Raw genomic sequence first — 25,548 nt, forward strand, 5'->3', positions numbered from 1 at the left:
CTATACAAGGGAAGACCCTTGTATAGACCTGAAAGTAATTCCTATAACCCTTGAAGTGCATGCGAGTTTTCATATCTAGTTATTGGTGACTATATAATTGAGTAGTGCTAACGTGGTTACGTAGGCCTACGTAACCGATAACTAGATATTTTCTACGTAACCGATAACTAGATATGAAAACTCGCATGCACTTCAAGGGTTATAGGAATTACTTTCAGGTCTATACAAGGGTCTTCCCTATGAAAATTTCCCCAAGGTCCAAATAAGGACCCTCCCCAAACCAGTAAAAAAACAAGGTAATTGAGTAAAAAAACAAGTTTTTTTTACTGAAAGTAAGGAGTAGCTGTAAAACCTAAAACAAACAGGAACTAGTCCACATATGAGCGGGGATGCCCCTTCTAAATCCTTGCTCTTTACGCCGAAGTCTTGAAACTCTTTAAAAATACCTCTCATTCAAATTCAACAGCCCTTGTGTTTGAGCAGTTTTTCTAAATGGTTCCTAAATACATTTTGGTGTAGGCCTACGTAACCGATAACTAGATATGAAAACTCGCATGCACTTCAAGGGTTATAGGAATTACTTTCAGGTCTATACAAGGGTCTTCCCTATGAAAATTTCCCCAAGGTCCAAATAAGGACCCTCCCCAAACCAGTAAAAAAACAAGTAATTGAGTAGTGCTAACGTGGTTACGTAGGCCTACGTAACCGATAACTAGATATGAAAACTCGCATTCACTTCAAGGGTTATAGGAATTACTTTCAGGTCTCCGATAACTAGATATGAATAATGTTTTCTAGAGAAAACTTGCTTTTTTTATTTAATTTTTGAACGTTTTTGAATCAATGCAGGTTTTAATTTTGGCTCACCGTACATGAATAATTAAAACCAAATTTGTATATTAATTTTATTTTTATTTGGTTAAATGGCTTTCTTGAACGTTGGTTAATTTTATTTACGAAAATGTTTATTAGTAATGAATATACGTAACTTACGAATTGCGACCCGGCTCAATGGTAACCGATACTCTAGAAAACGGGTTTTTGATACCAATAGATATATTAAAAGAATCAGATTTCAATGCTGATTTCAAATATATAAATTTCATCAAGTTTAGTGCTACCCATCAAAAGTTACGCGCCTGAGAAAATTTGGCTGATTTTCAAAAAAAGGGGGAAAGACCCCCTAAAAAATATAGAACCTTAATGAAAATCACACAAGCATATTCAGCGTATCAGAGAACCCTACTGTAGAGGTTTCAAGCTCCTATCTACAAGAATATGGAATTTTACAATTTATTTTTTTTTTACCAGAAGAAAGATCACAAATGCGGGTTTATTTCTTTGTTTGTTTGTTTGGTTTTTTTCCCCCAGGGGTGACCGTATCAACCCAGTGGTCCTAGAATATCGTGGGAGGGCTCATTAGAACGGAAATTATAAGTTGTAGTGCCCTTTTTAAGTGACCAAAAAAATGGAGTGGATCTAGGCTCCCTCCCACGCTTTTTTTTTCCCAAAGTCACCCGATCAAAATTTTGTGATAGCCATTTTGTTCAGCATGGTCGAAAATATAATAAATATGTCTTTTAGGATGACTTAATCCCCCGAAGTTCCCAGAGGGAGGGCTAAAAGTTATGAACTTTACCCAATGTTAACATATAGTATTGGTTATTGGGAAGTATACAGAAGTTTTTAGGAGGTTTTTTTCTGGTAGTGGGAGGGAAGGGTGGGTCGGTGGTTATGTTGGAGGATCTGTTCATGAAGGAAGTTTTCATGGGGGAAGGGAAATTGCCATGAAGGGGGCGCCGGACTTGCCAGCATTATTTATTGGTTATTGGGAAGTATACAACCATTTTCAGGAAGGATTTTTCTGGAGGGGGGGGGGCTAGAGGAGGGGGTTACTCTGGAGAATATTTCCGTGAAGGATGTTTCTTTGGGTTAAGGGACATTTCTATGAAGGGAGCGCCGGATTTCCAAGCATTATTTAAAAAACGAGCAGAAATTAAATAAAAAAAAAAAAGTTTTTTCAACTGAAATGTAAGAAGGAATATTAGAACTTAAAACGAACTGAAATTATAACGTATATGAGGGGGTTCTCCCCCAAGTCAATACCTCGCTCTTTACGCTACAGTTTTTTTTTAGTGCTTTCAAAAGATCTATCTATTCTAATTAAACGGCCTTTGGGATTCAGGGTTTTGTGAATCAAATTTTTTTTTCACTCTTAACGTAAAGAGCGTGGTATTGACTAAGGGGAGAACCCCCTCATATACGTAATAACATATACGTAATAAAAAAAACAATAAAAAAACAAGCGATACGGCTCAATAGTAATCGAAACTTTGAAAAACGGAATTTTGATGTCAATAAATGTATCAAAAGAATGTGTTTATCATGCTGATTCGAAATATATAAATTTTATTAAGTTTAGTATTACTCATCAAAGGCTACGAGCCTGAGAAAATTTAATCGATTTTTTAAAGAGGGGGAAAACATCCCCTACAAGTGAATGAATTTTAATGAAAATCACACCGTCAGATTCAGCGTATCAGAAAACCCTATTACATAGGTTTTAAGCCCATATCTGCAAAAATCTGCAACTTTGTATTTTTTGCCAGAAGAAAAATATACGAATATAGAAGTTAGTTACGTAAGTTAATTTGTAAAGACATCCATTTAGCAAAAGAAAAGTAAAATTTTTATGCAAATAAAAGCTGCATTAACTAAAAAACGATCAGAAATTAAATAAAAAAAAACAAGTTTTTTAAACTGGAAGTAAGGAGCGACATTAAAACTTAAAACGCCAATAAATTAGTTCTTAGTGGAAACAGACGGTCCCCTCCACAACCCCGCAATATTTGAGATCAAGTTTTATATTGTTTATGAAATTTGTGTTGTGAGAAAAAGTAAAACTTTTTCGTAAAAATCGGGGCGTTGTGGAGGGATCAGCCCCTTTCATACCCGGAAAAATTTCTGTTCGTATTAAGTTTTAATGTCACTCCTTACTTTCAGTTTAAAAAACTTTTATTTTTAATTTAATAGAATACAAAAGTCCAAACATAATCCAAACTATTCATACAAAGCGCGTGTTCATACAAAGCGCTATTCATACACAGACCTAATTTCCAAAATAAGTCTAATATACCCCCGGGACATAACCTATAACCTCTGCACTTATGGCTCTGAGGGGGTGATCGTCCTACCCGACAAATGGTCCCGACCATTCAACAACAGTGATAAAATTAGATCACTACCCCGTTCGAGTTGCGGTGTTTTGGATAATGATATGCGTACGAGGGGGATTAGTCGTTCTCGAATCACTTTCAACTATTAAAAAAGACATTAGCCCTTTCAATTTCTAATTGAATGAGCCCTTCTGAAGTTTATACTAGAACTCTTTCAATAAAAAATTGTATGTGTTCCCAGTGTAAAACCAACCCCCCTTTCCCTGAGGACTGGGGGGGGAGGTGTATATACTTACGGTACACAAACGAAATAAAATCTGATTAATAGGTCTATCTCAACAGTGTGATGTGAGGGGTTGTTTGACAAGGGGTGTGTGGGAAGTGTGTCAGTTGCCTTAAATCCCTTTCGACTATTCAAGAGCGTACTCGCCCTTTGAATTTCAAATTGATTGAGCCCATTATCAAGTTTTTGCGACAAAGAATTCAATAAAAACCATATACGGATCCAGGGTCTAGCTTACAATCCTTGCCCTGAAGGGGGTGGGGGAGTGCTCTTATCAAAAATATATTTTCTATCTGAAAATCAAATACACTTAACAAAGGGGCTACCTAAAAATTTTTATTGGGTTTGTTTGGGGGAATGATGGGTGTGGGAGGAGGACTAGTTGCCCTCCAATCACTTCCGACTATTAAACAGGTCACTAGCCCTTTGAATTTCCAAACAAATGATCTTCTTTTGAAGTTTCTATGAAAACGCTTTCATTAAAACTTTAGCGGCCCCTATGTCATAACTTAAAACTCGGGTCCTGAGGGTGGTCGGGAACTGTCCTCCACAAAAACAATTTGTTTCTCTGGAAATCAACTACGCTAAACAAGACGGCTATCTCAAAATTTTGATTGGAGGTGTGTGGGGAAATGATGGGTGGGGGGCAGCTAGGGACCCTCCACTCACTTATGAATAGTACACAGGTCCCGATCTCAGTGACTATCAAAACGAAAGATCGTCTTTGATGTTTCTAAGACAAAGCTGTCTATAAAAACATGATATGACCCCAGGGCATTATTTAAAACCCGTGCCCTGTGGGCTTTAGGGAAATTTACTTCTCGAAAACATGTTTTTTTACTTAGTGTACTCTTTACTTAGTCCATGTTTCGTGTCTTGTTCTCGAGTGTCCCCGTTCTTTACTTAGGCAGCGCGATTATGCTGCCGATTATTTATGCAACAAATTTATATATGTCTTATATGCCCCCAGGGCGTAAATTATAACCCCTGCACTGAGGGCTCTGAGGGGGTTATCATCCTAAAAGACCTATTTTCCAGAACATTCAACAACATTGATCAAAAAAAAGGTATCTCAAACTTTTGACTGGATGTGTTTTGGATAATGGCATAACTTATAATCCTTGCCCTGAATGTTGTGGGGGAGTGCTCTTCTCAAAAATAGGTTTTCTATATGAAAATCAAATACGCTGAACAAAATGGCTATCTCAAAATTTTTATTGGATGCGTTTGGGAGAATGATGGGTGTGGGAGGGGGACTAGTTGCCATCCAATCACTAAAACTACTACTAACAACTCATCGCAGCACCAAGCCGCCTGAGGCCAACACAGCTACGCACGCTCCTCCTCCACCCCAATCTATTCAAAGCCTCCCTTTTTACACCCGCCCACGAAGTTCCCATTTCCTTTAAATCTTTCTTTATGACGTCCTCCCAACCCAGACGGGGACGACCTGCTTTCCGTTTAGCCCTAGATGGTTGGCCGAAAAGAACAATCTTCGGTAATCTGTCATCCTTCATCCGAACAACATGCCCTAACCACCTCAACCTTTCTTTCATTATAGACCTAGAAAGCGGTATTGAACCACATTTTTCGTATAGCCTATTGTTTGAAATACGGTCAGTCAGCCGGGTACCCAGAACAATCCTTAAGCAATTTCTCTGGAAAACATCTAGCAAATCTTCATCCGCTTTTCGGAGCGTCCATGCTTCAGAGCCATATTTGACCACTGTCATCACTGTAGCTTCTAAGATTCTAATCTTGGTTTGCAGACTTATCTTCCTATTCTTCCAGACTTTTTTTAACTGTGAAAAAACACCCTGAGCCTTGGCTATTCTATTTTTAACATCTTCACTGCTCCCACCATCTTTACTAATAATACTACCAAGGTAAGTGAAGCTGCCCACCTAATCAATCTTTTCATTACCCAACGTCACCTTTTCATCTTCACTTATTCCTAGCCTTAGTGACTTGGTCTTCCTAACATTAATTTTCAAACCAATGCTAGCACCCTGAACTCGCAAAACCTCTAAAACTTCATTCATTTTGCTCACACTTTCATCTAGGATGCTTAAATCATCAGCATAATCCAAGTCCAGGAGACTTTTTCCTCCCCATTTGATTCCGTGGTCTCCCATTGCCTTTCCTGTGCTCCTTAAAACAAAGTCCATCAAAATTATCCATATAAAGGGGGATAGAACACAACCCTGCTTAACTCCTGATTTAATATAAAACCAGCTGCTAACCTCATTTCCTACCTTAACCGCAGCAGTGTTATTCTCGTACATAGCACTAATCACTTTAATGTATTTGTCTGGTATACCATACAAGGATAAAACCTTTACTAAAGCTCCTCTATCAACAGAATCGAACGCTTGCTCATGATCTATAGGACCAAAGGTGTTTGAAAACTTAGGCACTTCTCAATTATTAACCTAAAAGTGAAAATTTGGTCAACACATCCTCTACCTTTTCTAAAACCTCACTGCTCTTCTCTTGAAACTTTGTCTACAGCATCTCTTAGTCTAAAAAGTATCATATTACTAAGCAATTTGCTACCTACAGAGACCAGACTAATGCCTTGATAATTACTACACTCACTTTTATCACCTTTCTTATAAAGTGGCTTAATTAAGGTTTTCCTAAAATCGTTAGGTACTTCCCCATTTTCAAAAATCATATTCATAATCTCCAATAGCTTATTTCTAACCTAAGAGCCACCATATTTAATAAACTCATTTACTACCCTATCAGCACCTGGAGCCTTATTATTCTTTAATCCTTTTAGTACTGTTTCTGATTCCTCCTCACAAAACAAATCTTCATTCACATCCAAGGTATCACAAACTATTTCATTTTCCTCTATATTTTTTCCAGCAACTCTATCTTGTTTAAGCAAATTCTCAAAATGTTCGGCCAATCTCGCTTTAGATTTTGTCTTATCGCTAATTGCCACCCCATTCCTATCTTTAACTGGGACAAGTCCGGATTGACTACTACCGTACCTCTCAATTTGTTAACGTGCCAGTACAATATTTTACTATTATGCCGTCTAGTTGCATCTTCTAAATCCTCGGCAATTTTATCCATGGCCTCCACTTCACACCTCCTTAGTTCATATTTCAATGCTTTCTCCACTTTCTTTACATTTCTTTTGTTTTCATGTGATCTATCACTCAGATAATTCTTGTACAAGTATTTTCTCCTTTATATTAAACATAAAGCTTTTTCACTAATATTCTTAGCTGCAGTTCCAGCTTTCTTCCCTAATACATCTTCAGCAACTTCACAAATTATTTTTCTAAAATTATTCCAACCATCTTCCACATTATCAAATTTTACACTCTCAAGTTTAGTATTCAACTGTTCCTGGAAAGTTTCTCTCAAATTCTCATCCTGGAGTCTACTAACATCATAACTTCCCGGGAGGTAATTACCCTTCCGATATTTCAGCTTTAAATTAACCCTTGACACTACTAGATGGTGATCTTTACTTTTACCATCGATAACAGCACTCCTATATAACCTAGTATCTTGTATTGATACTGCCAGTCTTTGATTTACAATAACATAACCAATAAGGTTAGCTGTCTTACCATCATGTGAATACCATGTTAGCTTATGAGCCATTTTATGACCAAACACCGCATTGGTTATAACTAGATTGTTATACCTACAAAATTGCAAAAGTCCAGGAGACTTACTGTTTTCTTTTCCTACACCAAATTTACCTAAGCTGGGATACCATCTATCCTTATTTCTACCAACCTGGGCGTTAAAATCTCCCAGCAATAACATCATATTTCTACCTGGGACCTTGTCTATTTGATCCTGTAACTGTAAGTAGAATTCATCTGAGTCACTAGTATCTCCATCAGTCGGTTCTACAGGGGCGTATACTACTATAACTGATACCTTGAACTTACTAGTCATAAAATGAGCAATTAGTGTTCTATTATTAATACCTTCCCAGCCTAAACAAGACTTAGCAGCTTCCTTATTCATCATGAGCCCTACTCCCTGTCTATGTAACCCATCCTTCCTGCCTGAGTAAACAAATTCTATATCACCTAATTTCATGCTTCCTACCCCTGGGATATGAGTTTCTGAAACTCCTAATAAATCTAGTTCGAATCGTCTGAATTCGTCAGTCAAAATGTCGATACGATAGTCATTTTTTAATGTCGTAACATTCCAAGTTCCAATTTTCATGTTCTTTAAATCATTGAAATTTTTTTCGCCTCAGGAAAAGCAATGATCCCGGATACCAGTGCAGGACGGGAAAAACCTTTTGTATATCGGGAAAACAACGCCCCTGACAAAACAAGATTTATAACTAGTAGGTTTGAAGTTTCTGGGTAAATTATGGGCGGGGGAGGGGGGCATCTCATTACCAACCAAATAATGTAGACGATAAAACATTGCCCAAGACCATTGAATATAAAAACGACCCTTGTGTTTGAGCAGTTTTTCTAGATGGTTCCTAAATACATTTAGGTGTAGGCCTACGTAACCGATAACTAGATATGAAAACTTGCATGCACTTCAAGGGTTATAGGAATTACTCATAACACGGGCTATAGGAAAAACTGCTCAAACACAAGGGCCGTTGAATTTGAATGAGAGGTATTTTACTTCTGTATACTTCCCAATAACCAATACTATATGTTAACATTGGGTAAAGTTCATAACTTTTAGCCCTCCCTCTGGGAACTTCGGGGGATTAAATCATCCTAAAAGACATATTTATTATATTTTCGACCATGCTGAACAAAATGGCTATCTCAAAATTTTGATCGGGTGACATTGGGAAATATATAAGCGTGGGAGGGGGCCTGGTTGTCCTCCATTTTTTTGGTCACTTAGAAAGGTCACTAGAACTTTTAATTTCCGTTCAAATGAGCCCTCCCGCAATATTCTAGGACCACTGGGTCGATACGATCACCCCTGGGAAAAAAAAACAAACAGACAAACAAATAAACACGCATCCGTGATCTTTCTTATGGCAAAAAATGTAAAATTCCACATTTTTGTAGATAGGAGCTTGAAACCTCTACAGTAGGGTTCTCTGATACGCTGAATATGATGGTGTGATTTTCATTAAGGTTCTATAACTTTTAGGGGGTCTTTCTCCCTTTTTTTGAAAACCAGCCAAATTTTCTCAGGCGCGTAACTTTTGATGGGTAGCACTAAACTTGATGAAATTTATATATTTGAAATCAGCATTGAAATCTGATTCTTTTGATATATCTTTTGGTATCAAAAACCCGTTTTCTAGAGTTTCGGTTACCATTGAGCCGGGTCGTAATTCGTAAGTTACGTATATTTATTACTAATAAACATTTTCGTAAATAAAATTAACCAACGTTCAAGAAAGCCATTTAACCAAATAAAAATAAAATTAATATGCAAATTTGGTTTTAATTATTCATGTACGGTGAGCCAAAATTAAAACCTGCATTGATTCAAAAACGTTCAAAAATTAAATAAAAAAAAACAAGTTTTCTCTAGAAAACATTATTCATATCTAGTTATCGGAGACCTGAAAGTAATTCCTATAACCCTTGAAGTGCATGCGAGTTTTCATATCTAGTTATCGGTTACGTAGGCCTACGTAACCACGTTAGCACTACTCAATTACTTGTTTTTTTTACTGGTTTGGGGAGGGTCCTTATTTGGACCTTGGGGAAATTTTCATAGGGAAGACCCTTGTATAGACCTGAAAGTAATTCCTATAACCCTTGAAGTGCGTTATCGGTTACGTAGGCCTACACCTAAATGTATTTAGGAACCATCTAGAAAAACTGCTCAAACACAAGGGCCGTTGAATTTGTCTGAGAGGTATTTTTAAAGAGTTTCAAGACTTCGGCGTAAAGAGCAAGGATTTAGAAGGGGCATCCCCGCTCATATGTGGACTAGTTCCTGTTTGTTTTAGGTTTTACAGCTACTCCTTACTTTCAGTAAAAAAAACTTGTTTTTTTACTCAATTACCTTGTTTTTTTACTGGTTTGGGGAGGGTCCTTATTTGGACCTTGGGGAAATTTTCATAGGGAAGACCCTTGTATAGACCTGAAAGTAATTCCTATAACCCTTGAAGTGCATGCGAGTTTTCATATCTAGTTATCGGTTACGTAGAAAATATCTAGTTATCGGTTACGTAGGCCTACGTAACCACGTTAGCACTACTCAATTATATAGTCACCAATAACTAGATATGAAAACTCGCATGCACTTCAAGGGTTATAGGAATTACTTTCAGGTCCCCTCCTCAACGCCTCGCTCTTTACGCTAAAGTTTTTTTTTGTTTTAAAAAATAAATTTGTGAGACAGAGTCAAAAAATAGCGTAAAGAGAGAGGCGTTGAGGAGGGGAGCTCCCCTTTCATATAAGGAAAAATTTCTGTTCGTTTTAAGTTTTAATGTCGCTCCTTACTTTCAGTTTAAAAAACTTGTTTTTTTATTTAATCTTCTACTTAAAGCAAAGCTATCTCGATAATCTAGTGGTCCTTTTCGACCTCGGGAAGAATTGCTGCGATTGAAGGCCAGCGGAGAGGCAGCCAATTCGTGTTAAGGGTTAATTAATTGTATGGAATGAGGCAAAAATCAATACTGACTCTTTCAAAATGACCTAATTAGAAGAAGAGGTTTATTAGCATTCATTTCTGGGCTACTTAATTACTTTTTTGCGCGGTCTTAAAACCCCTATTTAAAATATCTGTAATATTGAATAAAAGTTAAATAGGTTGGTAAATTCCCGAAATAAAAATGATCAGCCATTTTATAATTTTTTAAATAGTTACTTTTAGAAAGCGACGCAACTAGGTGTATTTTTTGGTTTTTCGAAAAATTAAACGATTTAAAAAGTAGACTATAACCCAATTTGTCATAAAAGGGGTTATTGAGCAATATTAGGTGTCATTATATGGTAAGTTGTTAATTAAGACATGTTTGTAGAATATTGACAATTGCTCAATTTTGAGTATAAATCATAAAAATAACACTAGAAAGCATAGTTTTTGGGCTTAGGAAAGCTTGTTTCTTCTTTTAATGTTAATGATTAAGGCGAATTCAATTAAAGACTAATTTTTTTCCCTTCACATACAGTTTTTACATAGGAACTTTTGCAATTTAAATTTCCCCGAAATTTGAATGTTTTGATTATCAAAACACCAATTCTAATAAATTTTTATAAGTTTTCAAGTAGGATTTCTAATTTCTTGGTTAACAAAAAAATTATATTCTTTTCCGACAGTTCGTGAATTACAAGGTAAATTCAAAAATACACATAGATTTTTACTGGTTCCCAAAGTTTCAGCGCGACCACTTTTTTACATTAAAAATGCCATGAAGTTTCCTATCAAACAGTTCGTGGTAACGAACTGTAAGTAAGGAGCGACCCGGCTCAATGGTAACCGAAACTCTAGAAAACGGGTTTTTGATACCAATAGATATATAAAAAGAATCAGATTTCAATGCTAATTTCAAATATATAACTTTAATCAAGTTTAGTGCTACCCATCAAAAGTTACGCGCCTGAGAAAATTTGGCTGATTTTCAAAAAAAGGGGGAAAGTCCCCCTAAAAGTTATAGAACCTTAATGAAAATCACACCATCATATTCAGCGTATCAGAGAACCCTACTGTAGAGGTTTCAAGCTCCTATCTACAAAAATGTGGAATTTTCCATTTTTTGCCAGAAGAAATATAACGGATGCGTTTTTATTTGTTTGTTTTTTTGTTTTTTTTTTTTTTTCCAAGGGGTGTTCGTAAAGAACCCTTTGTGCTATAAAATAGGGGGAGGACACCTTTGCACGGAAAATAAAATTTCTAGTGCCCTTTTTAATTAACCAAAAAAAATGAAGGGCAACTAGGCCCCCTCCCATGCTCATTTTTTTCCCAAAGTCATCCGATCAAAATTTTGGGATAGCCATTTTGTTCAACATAGTCGAAAATATGATAAAAATGTCTTTTAGGATGACTTGATCCCCCAAAGTCCCCAGGGGGAGGCTGAAAGTTATGAAATTTACTCAATGTTAACATATAGTATTGGTTATTGGGATGTAAACAGACTTTTTCATAGGAGATTTTTTCTTGTAGGGGGGGGAATGTGAGGGTCGGGGGCTATATGGAAGGATCTTTCCATGAAGGAAGTTTTCATGGGGGAAGGGAAATTGCCATGAAGGGGGCGCCGGACTTGCCAGCATTATTTATTGGTTATTGGGAAGTATACAACCATTTTCAGGAAGGATTTTTTCTGGAGGGGGGGCTAGAGGAGGGGATTACTCTGGAGAATATTTCCGTGGAGGATGTTTCTTTGGGGTAAGGGACATTTCTATGAAGGGGGCGCCGGATTTCCAAGCATTATTTAAGAAACGATCAGAAGTTAAATAAAAAAAAACTAGTTTTTTCAACTGAAATGTAAGAAGGAATATTAGAGCTTAAAACGAACAGAAATTATAACGTATGTGAGGGGGTTCTCCCCCAAGTCAATACCTCACTCTTTACGCTACAGTTTTTTTTTTTAGTTCTTTCAAAAGAGCTATCTATTCTAATTAAACGGTCTTTGTGATTCAGGGGTTTCTGAATCAAAAATTTTTTTAACTTTTAACGTAAAGAGCGTGGTATTGACTAAGGGGAGAACCCCTTCATATAAGTAATAACATATACGTAATAAAAAAAAAACAATAAAAAAAAAATCTATACGTCTCAATATTAATAGAAAATTTTAAAAAAGAAATTTTGATTTCAATAAATTTATCAAAAGAATTTTTTTATAATGCTTATTATAAATATATAAATTTTATTAATTTTATTATTACTCATCAAATAAGAAGATCATTAGAAAAATTGCCCTATTTATTAAATATTTGTGAAACATAAACTACAAGTGAAATAATTTTAATTAAAATAAAAAAGTCAGATTCATAGTATCAGAAAACAATATTGCATATGTTTCAAGCTCACATCTGCAAAAATTTGAAACTTTGTATTTTTTGCCAGAAGAAAAATATACGAATATAGAAGTTAGTTACGTAAGTTAATTTGTAAAGACATCCATTTAGCAAAAGAAAAGTAAAATTTTTATGCAAATAAAAGCTGTATTAACTAAAAAACGATCAGAAATTAAATAAAAAAAACAAGTTTTTTAAACTGAAAGTAAGGAGCGACATTAAAACTTAAAACGAACAGAAATTATTCCGTATATGAAAGGGGCTGTCCCCTCCTCAACGCCTCGCTCTTTACGCTAAAGTTTGACTCTGTCTCACAACTTTATTTTTTAAAACAATAAAAAACTTTAGCGTAAAGAGCGAGGCGTTGAGGAGGGGACAGCCCCTTTCATATACGGAATAATTTCTGTTCGTTTTAAGTTTTAATGTCGCTCCTTACTTTCAGTTTAAAAAACTTGTTTTTTTTATTTAATACCGTAAAACTCGCATCAAAGGAAAGCATTTGCACAAAATTAGAAAAGAAAATCTGCAGTGATTTTGAGCGATTATAATTTTTTTTTACTAAATTCACACATTTTAGCCTTTGAGCAGAAAAAAAATTTCTTAAGTGTAAATTAATTCACCTAACAAAGAAAACTTGACTTAAAATAGTATCATTAAATTCGCACCAACAATAATGCTATAGGAGTAAAGGTGAGGACTATAAAACTGAGGACTTAAGGTGTTTGACAACTCAGGCACTTCTCAATTATTAGCCTAAGAGTGAAAATTTGGTCGACATATCCTCTACCCTTCCTAAAACCGCAGTGTTCTTCTGTTAAACTTTGTCAACAGCATCTCTCAGTCTAAAAAGTATCATCATACTAAGTAATTTGCAACCAACAGAGACCAGGCTAATGTCTCTATAATTACCACACTCATTCTTATCACCTTTCTTATATAGGGGTTTAATTAGGGTGTTCCTAAAATCACTAGGTGCCTCCCCTTTTTCAAAATCATATTCATTAATACTGATGACGAAATATTATAATCAGATAGAACAGCTTTCCGCCTCCCTGGAAAAGCCTTTAAAATTTTTATAATTTATTGGTTTTTGTAATAATAAAGAACCTTGAGCTAAACAAAAATAAAAAAAAACTGTCTTCACGAGCTGTGTCACCTTTGAAAAACGTGTACGAAATGATTGTGTTTATCAAAGCAACATAAGTAAAACAAAATCATTCATTATGGTTCTTGATATCCCTTATTGAGGATTTTGATACAATTACTAGTCTTATACTTTCATATAATTTAAAATATTAAATTATTAGCAACATTAGAAAAGCTATATTCAAATATGTCAAGGAGCGGCGCTCTGCCACCAGTTAGCACAATTGAGTCCCGAAAAGATATACCATTGCCGAATGTAAAACCGAAACTATTGCAGGCTATCCTATGGTGGATTGTTTTAAAAGTATTAACATTCTATATTATAGTTATTTCAAAAAATATTTTTTACATTTAAATATTTTTTACATGACTTTTGGAAAACGGCCGGTAACCCTCTGTTTGACGGCCTCTTCTAGACAAAACACTACAATAACAAAAGAGTAGTGCCATTCTATATCCCAGTAAACATTGCTTAAAAATATAATGGTCATCACCGTGATGATTGCCCCCCCCCCTAATGGGGCAAGATATTGCCATCGGCTATAAGCTAGACTAGAAAAAACCGTAATAATGACATCCTTAATTAAAAATATACAGGAGGTTTCTGGTGATCAGACTTTCATGTTTCTTTCCATTTTCATTCCCGCTATTACATAATTTTTAAATAATATATTTATCCAACTTTTCGTAACTTCAGAATGACCCGATGTTTTACAAAGTGTTAGTAATACAGATCCCCATTAACAAATAGATACAATGATTCAAGCAATGAAAAGCTATTAATCAATATATTATTTAGGGCTATATTCAAAGAGCACTCACTTCCCGCCACCTGGTGTATATCTCGGAGTTCTGCCACAGTTCTGCCACATTTCCGCACAGTTCTGCCACATTTCCGCACAGTTCTGCCACTCTTGACATGGTTTTCAACACCTTTGACACAATTTCCGCCACGCTTGACACGCTTCCACTACTTTCGGCACACATCACATGTCGTAAGTTATTTCTAAAAGTGCACGCCCCCTCGAGGGGGGGCGTTATTTCTAAAAGTGCACGCCCCCAACTAGGGGGGGCGTATTATTACCACAGTAGCGACCATTATACATCGTAAAAGTGTTGGTCGGGGATAGCCTATGATAGGTTACTACTATTTTGTTATTATATTGCTTCCTTCAGAAGAGCACATTGAGCAGAGTTATTAAATGCCATTTTATTTTCCATAAAACATTATGTTTAATGAAACATTTTATAATAACCCTTACTAAGTGAGACGTCTGGCGGAATTCTTTTACAGTGTAATCAAAAACTACTACTTTGCAAACTAACATTCAGATTTTAATACTTTAAATATCTGGCAAAAAGAATTGGTGATTCTTGATAAGTTAGATCACACCCTGGAGCACACTCCCGATAAAAAAAATGAACTTCCTGTTCTCGCCTCTAAGATCCACATTTGGAAATCTTCCATCACATAGCGCCCATTCACACCAAACACGCCATACTTTAGACCACATACGGCACACTTTTCCCTCATGGCACGTACTATATTGTTTAAACGGATTTTGAAAGTGGGTAGCTCTTCAATTGAATCATGGAAACTATCCCCACATGGCAGGCGCCATATGGTTTAAACTATTTTGAAAGTTGACAACCCCTCACTTTAATCAAGTAAATTATCCCCCATGGCACGCTCAAAAAATATTTCACGATTTTTGAAAGTGGACAACCCCTCAGCTAAATCATGTAAGTTATCCCCTTTATGGCACACGCATTTTAAAAGTGGGAAACCCCTGTCTTTAATCACGTAAATGAGGGTTATGGGAGTCAATTTTTTTGTCGATATTTTGAAAGTGGACAACCCCTCAGCTAAATCATGTAAGTTATCCCCTTTATGGCACACGCATTTTAAAAGTGGGAAACCCCTGTCTTTAATCACGTAAATGAGGGTTATGGGAGTCAATTTTTTTGTCGATATTTTTGAAAGTGGACAACCCCTCAGCTAAATCAAGTAAGTTATCCCCTTTATGGCACACGCATTTTAAAAGTGGGAAACCCCAGTCTTTAATCACGTAAATGAGGGTTATGGGAGTCAATTTTTTTGTCGATATTTTTGAAAGTGGACAACCCCTCAGCTAAATCATGTAAGTTATCCCCTTTATGGCACACGCATTTTAAAAGTGGGAAACCCCTGTCTTTAATCACGTAAATGAGGGTTTGGGAGTCGAAATGGAACACTAATTTTTAAACGACGGTTCATGAATTATTCCTAATTTGACTGGAATCTTAAGTGGACATGTGCTTTATTTCAGCAGTACCAATCATTTTCAAGATTCTTTATTCAAAGCGCATGAACTAACCCCCCCCCCCCAAAAAAAGGCTCAATTACCTGTGACACAGACGAACACAAACAACGATTAAAAGAAAATTTACTCGTAAAAAAAAGTATCAAACGCACAAAAAAAAAATCGGTTATGTCCCAAACACAAAATTATTTTCCATATACTAGATTGAACTGACGGGAAAAAAAAAATCCAAAATCAATCAGAGCAAGTAATGTATTTTTCGTTCTATCATATACGGTATTAAATAATATAAATATCTCAAAGTCTCCTAAAATTGTGCACCTCTGTGTGCCCACGATTGTGCATCAAGAGCTATCCATTCGAATTTGAAAATCGTCGCTTAAATGGATTTGAAGGTCAGTAAAGTGAAAAGCAGAAGAGAAAATTCAGACCGCCTTTCTCTTAGACTTTAATAAATATTAGTAGACGAAAGAAAACTCCATAAACAGGATTCTAAAAAGAAATCCGAAAAATATTAATACATAAGTCCGTAATGACAGGTCCTATAATGACAACCATAAACAGTAAGACTGATATTTCGTTATTTAAAAAAAAATCCCCGGGAAAAGTGGCTAATTCGAATTTAAATTGAACTGGGTTTTAAAATGTTACCTAAGCCCCACTAAGGATCAACTTAATGCATTTGATCAAATCAAAACATTTAGTTTCGTCCCAAATTTCCGCTTTTGAATGAGCGATAAGGAGGATTTTTCTTTTTTTTTTGTTTCTACATTTCTGGATCGAACATCATGTGAACAGAGGTGATGTATCTATTTGTTTCACAGAGAGATTAAAATCGTCTCAAACTGCAAATAAATATGTTATCTATACACTTTCTTGTCTTAAATCCCGGCACGCCCTCTAAAAATATACATGGAAAAAAAAATTCAACTAGAGAGATTTTCAATTTAAGACATGCATAGAATACCCAAGATGAATAAACGGACTTTAACACCTAGACATTTCTTCCATGCTATTGCACATCTTAAATTTGTCTTTCCTAGCCCCCCCCCCTCCCTCATTAAACTAAAGCTTAGCTTACTTATGGTTCATTGAGAGCATAATTATATTTTTAAGCTTGAAACTGTATCGGAACAAGGAGGGGGGCTTAGGGGTAGCCTTGTTAGCACTCTCCGCGAACAGGATAATTGATGTTGATATTTAAGTTCTAACCTTGCTCTTTACTTTCATTTGAAAAAAAAACTATTTGTTTTTATTTAACCGAGTAAAGTACTCAATCACCGAAGAAAACTTTTAGATACAATTGAGTTTCTCAAATTGCCATAGCCAGTTAGATACACTGCCCCGGGTGGGGAAAGATAGAAATAGTCAGCTATTACCCCCCTATTTAACAGGAATTTTGATTATTTCTGAGGTTTGAAAGCTTCTAAGGTTCGAAAACTCACATAAAAAAAACGAAAAATGAAAATTGTTGTCAATTTTTATAGAAAATTAAAATTCAAAAATTGTATTTCAAATTCCACAATTCAAAAATTGTGGTCAAGTTTACCTCCTCTTGGGAGGGAGGTGGTAAACCCTCTCCCTTAGCAAGCACTTTGGTCCCGATGATCCAACAACCGGGATTGTTTTTAGCAGGCCGCAGCTTGGGTATGAACACATTGTATAATTGGAAGCAAAACTGTTCTAGATTCAACAGCAATTTATTTTTTAGATCAATTTTTATATGTACGCTAAATTAATTAATTTCTATAGGAACAGTTAGTTGTTAGTCATGAAAAGTTTTAACAACGAAGTCGTTATGACCAGAAAATGCGAAGTGAAAAATTGCACCGAATGAACGTATAACGAATTTTCAATAATAATAAAAAGATTGAAAACTAAATAAGCAAACTTTGAGGCGAGGAGGCATCAGCCGCAAGATGTTATTGGATAAGCGTCTAAGTTGTCTTTTTCTCATTTATTATATTTAACTCAGCAACATTCAAAACTGATTGCTGTTGGACATATACCTCATGATCGCATCGATAGCTGCAACATTCGATAAAATTAATAAAATGGTCCTTCCATAAATTGTCTAGTTATTAACTTCGTCAATTGATACTTATTCAGAAATGATAACTCGAAATAAAATGATCATCCGGATCGAATTTAGTATCGGACTTCAATCTGTAAAAAATATTCTTGAGGATTTTTTACAGGAACCTAAAACCCTCACAAATAGTGTCAGGCCCGAAGAAATTCACCGTCGCCATCGTCAGGTAACTCTGATCTTTTTTTCCTTTTATTTTCACCATCTCTATTGGCCTGCTGAATGATTTTATAGTAGTAATTTGGTTAATTCGGAAGATGTTTTTTGCCTGTAAGCTCAGTAATTGACAACGCTAGAGAAAAAGAATCATGACGCGCCATCTAAAAATCTAGTGGGGCTTACTGTGGCTAAGAGACAGGTTAAAATACCTCTTGAGAGGTCCGATCAGCGAGATTCTTAGATCTGAATATAATATCAATTGATGTCTAAAGTCTAGCCAAATACAACGCTAACATGTGGAACTGAGCCTTATTATCTACTTACCAGATAAAGCTAAGGGGTTGGGGAAACTTTTTCCAGGAGCCACCCAAAGGGGGGAAAGACTGCCATACATACCCCACCTGGTAAAAGACAGATAAAATACTTTTTCCTTTATATTCACCATTTTCTCCTCTTTTTTTTTGAGCGCTGAGGACGGCTCTTGGCGGAAGCCTTTGGCGATAAATTTGTTTTGCCTTTTATTTTTTTCATTTTTTTTTATTTGACTGGCTGGAAATCAACCTTGTATAGTTTTTTAATTATTTTTATCTTTGTTCTTATATCGAACGTCAGTCGACCCTTTCCAGTTGATGACGATGATGGTCAACCTCTTTTCTTAAATTATATTGCAGAAGTATTTCAATTTGCCAAAAAGCAGGGGGGGAAGGAAAAAATTTACCTCTGAGATTAGTCCAAAAGCCCCCTCAAGAAAAAATGTACATAAGATTGTGGACTGAAAATTTACTCTTGATTTGTAGACCCCTCCCTGAAAAAAAAATACATCTTCCGATATCCCATGGCCTAAGGTTTGCACCTGTATTCATTTATGAAAGCATTCATCTTTAAAATTTAATTTTATCACCTTATCTAACATACATACAGAGGAGAGATGTCTTCTAATTGTCTGTCTAGAAAAAAAAGAAAAAACAGAGAAGACGCCATAGAAAATGGCTGAGAAGCGAGCCAATCTACTAATTCGAAGAGAGCAAATGTAAAGAAAACCAAAATAAGATCCTAGGATCATGCAAGTCCAAAGAGTGGGCAACTACCGAGAAGTTTACATACATTTGCGATCCCTCCCCTATCTCCCTATTTTTCCGCTCATTCACTTTTTCTGCAGCTTTCTCTCTTTCTCTCTTTTTTAGGTTCCTAAATACATTTAGGTGTAGGCCTACGTAACCGATAACTAGATATGAAAACTCGCATGCACTTCAAGGGTTATAGGAATTACTTTCAGGTCTATACAAGGGTCTTCCCTATGAAAATTTCCCCAAGGTCCAAATAAGGACCCTCCCCAAACCAAATTTGCCGCTAATCTATAGGCCTTGGTAGTTAGGAGAAGGTGTAAAAAAAAGGAAGATGAGAAAGTTTTTCCGCTTTGAAAAAGGGTAACTCATTCCAATGTTCTAGAGTCCTTTACCTGCAGAAAAAAAATTCAGTTTCTAACGGGTTTTAAATTCTTAAATAAAATCATTTAGATAATGATAAAGGAAAAAATTTAAACCCCTATTTAAAGTCCAGCGTCCTACCCATTTAGCTTGGCATATACTGCGTTATACATCATATGACGTAAGGGTCTTCGACCCGAAGCTTCTCTGGGTTACTGAGACTATTTTAAACTTTCAACGCTATGATAGTGAAAGTGATCACACAGATCGAGGAGGAAGAAAAGACTAACCGTAGGATATAAAATCTTTTGCTTCAAGTTTTCAATGTTTCTGTGAGGTAGGTGACGAGAATGACATTTCACAAGTTTTGAAGGATAAATTTTGAAAATTGATTTTGTGCTCTAGAAGAACTGAACATTCAACCTGGCCCCCAAGGGGGTCATGGTGCAGGTGGAAGTGGTACAGGTCAAGGACAATCATTTTTGCAAGTGACCCCACAGTTTTATGGAGCTAATAATAATGCAAGTCAGAACCAAATGATAGTTCCATGGTCCCATGATGTGCCAGTAAGCTGGCAACCAGGTTCATATAACCCAAATGCATTTTATGGTCAGCAACAAATTGTCCAGCAGGTGCAAAGAGCACCAGTTCAATTAGTGGGAAGTGGTTTTTATCCACTAAATTATAATGTGCCAGGGATACAGCCCATTCCTTTAGCTAATAAGTACTCTGTGTTAAGTGAGGAAGGAAGTTACCCACCATTACCATCTAAGAGTGAGGAAGAGATGAGACCTGTCAACCCTTGTGTAGTATAAGGGTTGATTCAAGAAGACCTGCAAATGCCAAAACTGGGACTGAACCCCAGCCTAGGACGTAAAAGGAGAGACATTTCTCCAAATAGTGAAATTGCCCCACAACAAGCTAAGAGGCAAAATGCACACCAAAACCAATCAATACCATCTCAGAAAGTGTCCATTAAAAATAAAACCATTGATATACCACAGACCGAATTACTATCTTCAATGATTGATGTTACAGTAAGTGATGAAAATAAACAACTGCCTGATGACTACCAAATAGTGAAATCTCTGAAAGAAGTACTGAAATCTAGAAAATTTGAATTTGAAGTAAACAGAGTAAGAGACAAAATGACAGTATACCTCATGGATGAAGAATCATCAAAAATTGTCCAACAAATGAACATTGTTGCTGGAGTGAATGTTACTGGAAGTGTTAAGCAGAGATTAAGCCAAGGGATCATAAAAGGAGTCCAACTGAGCATGGCAGATGAAGAGATTTTAGAGTGTATGGAGTCACCTATCAAAATAAAAGAAGTTCACCGGCAAAAATGGTACAACAAAGAAACAAAAAGCTATCTGACAGTTACGCAATAATGGTGGTTTTTGAATGTAATTGTCCTCCCCCAAGTGTGTGGTTTTGTGGAAGAAAAAGAGAAGTCCAGGTGCATAACAGGAGATTATTGCAGTACCATAAGTGTCAAAAATATGGCCATAAACCGGATGGTTGTATAACTCAAGCTCATACATGCCTAAGATGCTCAGGAAATCATTCATCTGATATGTGCCATCTCAAAAATACTGATAGTACCTCAAGGCCCAAATCATATATATGTGCCAATTTCAAAGGCAATCATTTTTCTACATCATTTGCTTGACCTGTTAGAATCCAGAATAGAGAAATCCTACAAGCGGCAGAGAAAAATCACATGGGCTTTAAGAGAGCCCATGTAACCTATAGAAGCTATGCAGATGTGGCAAACAAAAAACTTACTGTGATTACCTCTTATTTCAATCAACTTCATAATAAAATTACAATAAATATGAATCAAGAAATTGAACAGAAGGCAGCAAAGTCCCAAATAATTGGATTACTTCTAAGACCAGAAATGCTTAAATTGAGTGAACTATCATTAATAGAACGTATAAGTAAATTATGTACCCTTGTGCATGAATTGCAGCTTGGACAGCTAAACAAAGATGAAATTAGAAGTGTTTGTTTAATTAATGAGACAGCAGCACAACAATATAGACCTTAAAATATTATCATGGAACTCACAATCACTGAGGAATGAGAAGAAAGATCTTGTTGTTGAATTTTGCCATAAAAACTGTATTGATGTCTTATGTCTCCAAGAATCCTGGCTAAAACCCTATATAAATATGAGTTTCCAGGGATACAATATTTTGAGGAAAGACAGAATTGAAACAGGAAAAGGCGGGCTGTTGATAGGTATTAGCAAAAAATACCACTACACCGAAGTGCATATTGAATTAGGTGACAATTATGAAGAGTATGTTGAAATAGTTGGATGCAAGCTCCATTTGGGAAATGGTAAAATCCTCAATGTTATAAATGTTTACAACTCGAATGGGAATAATAAAGACATTGGTGGCATTATAAATGAACTACTTGATAAAATACCAAATGCAGAACAGGTGGTTTTAATAGGGGATTTTAATGCCCATAGTAAAGTCTGGTGTAATTGTGATTTAATTAATGCTTCAGGTAAAAGCCTTGAAGATATGTTACTGGAAAATAATATATGCTTAATTACACCAAAAGGGCTTCCAACCCGAAAAAATCCTATCACAGGAGTTTCCACCACTATAGACTTGACTTTCACTAGCCCAGATCTAGTGGCATCAGCAACTATGTCAACCTTAGTAAATACATCTTTGTTTAGTGACCATGCCCCAATTTTATTAAATGTTTGTGATGGTCGGTTTGAGATTTCTGATAAATTTGAGACAAACAAGATTACTAAGTTTCAAATCAAGAAGGCAGATTGGAGAAAGTTTAAAGAACTTCTTGAACAAAAAGACATTTTGACTGTAGTAGAAAGGGAGCAACATGTTAATGACAAAGTGAAGGTTTTCCAGGACAGCATAATTGAAGCATCAACAAAATCTGTTCCACTGAAGGCCAAATATAAGGGACAAAGGAATTCATGTATATAGTGGAACAAAGATTGTGATGCAACTAAAAAGAAATACCTAAGAAGAAAAAATGAGTATGAACAAGCAACAACAAAACACAACTATATTGAGGTAAAAAGAGCGTATGCAGCATTTAAGAGAGTGATTTCACAAGCCAAGAAAAAGAGCTGGGAAGAGTTTATTGAAAATTTGGAGTTCCGGAAACCAGTAAGTAAGGTCTATGTTTTCATCAAACAAATGCAAAGCGAACACCGACGCAGGCCAGCCACCCCCCCGGTCGTGGCCCAGCATCAATAAATCTATAAAGAAAAATAAAAGTAGAATGAAAGAGCTAAATATCTAAATAATACAATAGGAAATAATGATCCAAATGCTACAGAAGTGGCCAGAATGACAGCTAAAGTTAAAAGAATGGCAAATCAGGATTTGCAGTGTCCTTATAAACAGCCATTTACTAATGTTGAAATTGACAGTGTAATAAGAAATCTCCTATTACCTCACCAGGGGAAGATATGATTTATCCACAGTTTGTTCAAGCTTTGCCAAAGCAGTGGATTATGGTGTTGTTTGCCATCATCAATTTGGCTTGGAATGATGGATATTTTCTAAGTGCATGGAAAAGGGGCCAAGCAATTATGATCCCAAAACCAGGAAAGGACAATTCAAAACTGGAAGACCAGCGGTTCATAACTTTGCTCCCAGTTTTAGGGAAAGTATATGAACGACTTGTTAAGAAAAGACTTAACTATGAAATAGAAAAAAGGGGCGGTCTTAAAGATATACAATGCGGCTTCAGGAAAAACGAAAGTACCATAGAAAATTTGCTTTGCTTTAAACAGGATGCTTTATATGCTCTCCAGAATGGACTTGTAATGATTGCAGTTTTCCCTGACGTAAAGGGCGCGTTTGATAACAGTGTACACAGACAAATATTGTCTGGAATAATTAAGGCTGGAATTAGAGGTAGAATGTTGCTGCTAAGTAAAAATTATCTTGAAGACCGAGTAGTGACAGTGAGAGTAGGAAATACAAAGTCAACAGCCCTAGTAAGAGGAAGAAGGGGAGTACCCCAAGGGTCAGCCTTAGGACCTGATTTTTACAATATGGGAGAGTATAATATCCCTATTGGAGAAGGAGATTCAAACGCGGGAATTTTCGCTGATGATAACACTTTGTGGGTTATGGCAAGGACATTGGAAGAGGGAATCAAAGCTATTTCAGAAGTATTAGTGCAAGTTGAAAACTGGGCAACTGATATTGATCTCAAATTTTCAACACATAAAAAAAAGCCATGTTAATAACTCGGAAGAAAATGAAAGTTACCCCAATAATTAGATTTTATGGCCAGCAGATCGAGTTTGTGAGTGAAACAAAGTTCCTGGGTGTGAATATAGAGAAAAATTTGAATTGGAAACCACATATTGAAAGGACCAAGGCTGCTTGCGTTAAAAGACTTAATCTTATGAAGATGCTTACAACTTTTAGCTGGGGGCAAAAACCCAATTTTATGATGGAGTTTTATATAAAATATATTAGGTCTAAGATAGAATATGCTTCCGTGATTTATTCCTCAGGCAGTGACACAACCCTAGCAAAGTTGAATTCTGTACAGAATGCAGCTATACGCATTACCTTTGCAGCTAGAAAGACTACCCCTATTGTGTTTTTATTGTCAGAGTCAGGACTTGAAAGCCTGGAAACCAGGAGAAAGGTAAATGTCCTGAAATATGTAAAAAAATTGTGGACAACAGATAATACAAACCCAATTAGATCAAGAATAGTTAGACCAGGAAAAATTGTTGCATCAAATAAGTTTAAAAAGAAAAACCAGGAAAACATCTTTGAAATGTCTTGTCATATCAGTGAACAGTTCGGAGTGACACTAAAAATGACAGATATGTTAAAAGTTCCAGAAATTGCATTACCTGCTCCTTGGGAGACAATTAAGCTACATTGCAATCTTAAGTTTGAAACGAATGGATACCATGATTCCAGGATATACTTTAAATTAATGATGGCAGAGAAATACAGGGGATTCCTTGATATTTATACAGACGGATCTAAGAAAAGTAACCCAATTTCTGCAGTAGGGGCTGCCTTTGTCATTCCATTGATACAAGTGTCAAAGTCATTTAAACTGCATTCAGAGGCAACAATTTTCCAGGCTGAAGTAATAGCCATAAAGGAAGCAATTGTATTTGCCAAAGAAAATCTTAGCAACCAAAGAAACATTGTATTGTTGTCAGATTCAAAAAGTGCATTGGAGGCACTCGCCAATTTTGATCATAATGGGAAAATTTCAAGAGAAGTTGTATTGTGCTACACGGAAATAGTATCATTAATGTCAACAGCAAACATATGTCTTCAGTGGATCCCAGCCCATGTTCAGATTTTGGGGACTGAGAGTGCCGACACAGCTGCTAAAATGGCATGCGAAACAATAAATGTATTTACTAGTGGTTCAACTCCTAGATCTGCAATGCAAATAGATCAATTGATACAATCAGTAAGAACGTATGATTTTGAGGATAACAGAAATCACTCCGGAAATTGGTTTGTTACCCGAAAAGTAGCAAGAAAGTTTGAGAGGCATGTGTACCAAGGAGTAAGTAGGAAAGAGGGAAGATTAGCATTTCGTCTTAGATCAGGCCATGCAGATACAAAATTATACAGGGCAAATTTTTATGGAGAGTCAAGTAACTGTGAGTTTTGTGACAAAGAAGAAAGCCTGGTACATCTTCTTATAGATTGTGATAAGTACACTCTCCAAAGACAGCATATCAAGGCGTTTTTTCATGAAAGAAGAAAACAGTTGAGTGTAAATTTGATTTTGGGAGGATTTGCAAATGATAGTGACAATATACAAATCCTAAAGCTGGTTGTACAGTTTATAACTGCCATTGGGAGAGATAGGACAATGTGATGGGAAGAATAATTATGATTAATTAATGTGACAGAGCAGATTATTGATGATTGACTAACTAATGTGGGATCCAGATTTATTGAAAGAAGACCCAAGTGACCGAGCTGTCAAGAGGGGTCTTTAATTCGTTCATCATCATC

The 25,548-nt window shown here is 36.0% G+C and overlaps 1 protein-coding gene across 1 annotated transcript; it reads left to right on the forward strand.

Moving 5' to 3' along the window:
* Positions 1-23,797: 23,797 nt before the first annotated feature.
* LOC148938699 (uncharacterized) lies at positions 23,798-25,408 on the forward strand. Its single transcript, XM_089107606.1, has one exon. The coding sequence runs from the start codon at positions 23,798-23,800 to the stop codon at positions 25,406-25,408; it is 1,611 nt and encodes a 536-aa protein (XP_088963732.1).
* The last annotated feature ends 140 nt before the right edge of the window (positions 25,409-25,548 follow it).

Source organism: Artemia sp. Qi Xiang Cuo, unplaced genomic scaffold (genome assembly GCF_049724085.1).
Source record: "Artemia sp. Qi Xiang Cuo unplaced genomic scaffold, ASM4972408v1 HiC_scaffold_3023, whole genome shotgun sequence".
Taxonomy (NCBI): Eukaryota; Metazoa; Arthropoda; class Branchiopoda; order Anostraca; family Artemiidae; genus Artemia; species Artemia sp. Qi Xiang Cuo.